At 36.6% G+C, this 3,520-nt stretch overlaps 1 protein-coding gene across 1 annotated transcript in view; it reads left to right on the top strand.

The window, feature by feature from the left end:
- LOC107692366 (protein Shroom2-like) overlaps positions 1–3,520 on the top strand; it is a 65,027-nt gene that overhangs the window by 26,918 nt on the left and 34,589 nt on the right. The window contains exon 2 of the mRNA XM_016491365.1: positions 2,397–2,545. Within this exon, the coding sequence (XP_016346851.1) occupies positions 2,397–2,545 (149 nt within the window). The remainder of the gene's footprint in view (positions 1–2,396; positions 2,546–3,520) is intronic.

Consider the following 3,520-nt stretch of genomic DNA (forward strand, 5'->3'; position numbering starts at 1 on the left):
TGTCACAGCAAAGGGTCTGAATACTTAGGACCATGTGATATTTCAGTTTTTCTTTTTTAATAAATCTGCAAAAATGTCAACAATTCTGTGTTTTTCTGTCAATATGGGGTGCTGTGTGTACATTAATGAGGAAAAAAAATTAACTTAAATGATTTTAGCAAATGGCTGCAATATAACAGAGTGAAAAATTTAAGGGGGTCTGAATACTTTCCGTACCCACTGTATCTCCACCTACTGCAAAGTCTCTGTGGTGAAGCTACAATAAGCAATTTAATCCACAGCACCACACCTAAGCTATTTAACATGCAGTTACTGACACTGTAGAAATATGGCATTATTACTTCCATGGCCGCGGGAAACACCCCCCGCCGCGGGTCTGAGATTTTCCTTGTGCCCCTCGATCATCCCCAAGATACTTAATTATTGTGATAGTTTTGTGATTAATTATTTATTCAACTGGTCAGAAATATAGCCTATAGCCTAGTGCGGTTGTACATCCCTACATCTGCCCCTCGCACTGACAGAATTTCATGTGAAATGTTCACGCGATATTACCTTTAATTGCAAAAAAATACGATTTCAATCATTAAGAGCCTGCAATATAATGGAATATTAATATTGTTAAATGCATTTTAAGTATTCAAAATATAATTTGTTTTCGTCCGTTATTTATTTATTCATGAATAATTTATTTATTCCAATTGCCCTAACCCCAGCAAAACATTTATGGGGGACTGTGTGGGCCAGATGGGCTGAATTTTAGCACCAGTCCAGCCCTGATGATTCTCCTCCTCTAGGGCCAGAAAAAAGACTTTTTAATAATAAAACTATTTAAACTAAACTCCTGAAGGGAGTATATGCTTAACAGTTGTTGCTGCTTCTGGAAACCTGTTTGCTTTGACTTCATATATCTGGTTTTTATTTTTTTATTATTTTAATCGAGTTGTATCCATGAATATTTAGAATGCATATACTCATTGTATCTCTGTGTTTGAAATGTGATTATTTAAAAAAAAATAAAAAAATCATATTTGCCAGAAAAAAGACTTTTTAATAATAAAACTATTTAAACTAAACTCCTGAAGGGAGTATATGCTTAACAGTTGTTGCTGCTTCTGGAAACCTGTTTGCTTTGACTTCATATAATGTATTTATTCTTTTAATGTGTTGTAGGCTGGAATATTTAGTGTGCATACTCATTGTATCTCTGTGTGTTGGAGATTTAATAAAAAAAAAACGAATTATTCCTGTGGTAGAAAACGTTGTGGCACCAAGATAGGCTACTATGGGTATTGCAAACCCAAGGGCCCTATGTGTTCTTAATCCGGGCCTGGATATGAGGATAGTTTTACTCAAATGAAACGGTAAAATGTTAATGAAGTGACTCTCAGAGCAGTTCTGAAGATGTTGTTCATGTATTTATGTCCTCATTAGTGAGACGGTTAATATCACCTGAAGCGTCACGCACGCTTCAGTACGAGTAGTAAACAAAACCACGTGTCTGCGCCATTCATTAACACATAGACACGCAGAATTCATATTTAAATAGTCGTTTTGCGGCTTAATATTCACAAATACTAGTGGGAGGGGAAACACTGATTTGAGTGAATGATTCAATCATGAAGACAGTCACTTGCTTTGTTTCTGAATGAATCAGATGTTTTGAATTAATTGAGTTATAATATATGAAAAGATCGAGGAAGTCCACAATAGGCCAGCACAAAAACGCGCACAGCAAAATATTCTCAAATTATCCCAATCCCAAAAAATAAATTTTGTCAATATTGCACATTCTGTCTAGAGAAAAGAAAGAACCAAAAATTATACCTTTGTCTCTGCTCATGTGTATTGTGACATTGTGCCATGATGCTGAATAACATAAGCATTGTTGCACTGTTGCATTTTTGTGTTTTGCATATTCTTGCATATACTGTTTGAAACAGGATGCTTCATTCTTTATTCACTACACAGTGGATACATTTTAGTTTTTAGTGAAAGAGTGAACAAAAATGTGACGGGCTACTTTTAAATAGTGTGACCATTCACACCGAAACTTAATCCGATTTTAAACCAAAAATCAATTTGGTTTGGACTGGATGTGTAAAAATCAGATTTGATTTTTTTTTTGCCATTCACACTATAAACAACTAAATTGAAAAAAGTTGGATATGCCAAACATTCAGATTTTTGCTCCCTATCGGAACAAAGCATAATCGCACTGAATTACCTGACAGTGACTAGATCATTTACAAAAGGTGAATGCTTGTCCAGATATTGTCATAGTTTGTTTAGTTTCAGTCTCTCAACAAAGGGAGAGCTATTGGTACAGGTCAGTTGATGTATGGTTGTGAAACAAAGAGATTTGATTGAGATTGAGTGTATTGTCTGTGTCACAGGTGGAAGAGGGCAGCAAGGCCACAACCACAAGACTGCAGGCTGGAGATGAACTTGTCAACGTCAATAACATTTCTCTCAGCGGCTACAGACAAGAGGCCATCTGCCTAATCAAAGGATCCCACAAGACTCTCAGCCTGATGGTGAAAAGGTAATTGATACTCAACCTCACTATCATTTTTGGGCCGATATACACCTGAGATTAAGACCTATCTGTGGAATCTGATCATAAGTGGTCAAGCTACTTTCACCTAACATGCATCAGATACTGTATATAGGTTTTGAGTGAAGGTTCTCTGATTTCGTGACGACATCAGTGTGTTATTGCACGTTGATATGCAAGCACAGAAAGTCGACAGACTGTTGCTTGCAAATATACTTCCAAAGTTTAATCTCACTGCAGATGGGACATTTTCAGCAGAATGCTCATTTATTTAAGAAGTCAAGCCTCTATATTAACTGAACATTTTAAAGCCATTTGGCAAGGTTTAAAATCATTGTTTTAGCACAATGATTGACTGGCAGGTGATCAGGGTGGTATAGCATTTATACCACAATTGTGATGTGTTTACATGCATACTACCACTGAATGAGGCCACAATGAAAGGATCTAGCTAGCAAAACATTTTGGACCCTGCTTACACTGGCATTCAGTTCAGATTGTCAGAAACGGATGTTAATGGCAGGGGTAAACAGGGTCTTTGACATTTCCTCATGTCAGTGGTAAGACATATGTGGTTGCTTACTGTTGTTGTTTTTGTTACATGTTAAAAGATGGATTGAATATTTTGAGCAGGATTATTTGTGTTCCCATCAATATTGCATTGCCCTGTTAGGAAGAAACACCAATGAATAAATGTACGTCACAGGTAGGTAGGGAGTGAGTGTAGCCATTGGGGATTGGTGTTGTTTGCATCACTAGTTCATCTGACGCTGAGGGAGCCGTTGAATGCTTGATGGACCAGTTGTGCCAGATCGCTTTCTAGCACTTACAAGCAAACACTGTGAGGTAGAGGAATAGAAAACTAAAATAAAACTGAATCAGTTTCAATTTTAGGTAACACTTTCTATGAAGCCCGTATTTATAATACATTATAAGGGTATTCTTAAGGCATTATAATGAATG

The sequence above is a fragment of the Sinocyclocheilus anshuiensis genome, unplaced genomic scaffold, assembly GCF_001515605.1.
Source record: "Sinocyclocheilus anshuiensis isolate Anshui unplaced genomic scaffold, SAMN03320099.WGS_v1.1 scaffold70, whole genome shotgun sequence".
Taxonomy (NCBI): domain Eukaryota; kingdom Metazoa; phylum Chordata; class Actinopteri; order Cypriniformes; family Cyprinidae; genus Sinocyclocheilus; species Sinocyclocheilus anshuiensis.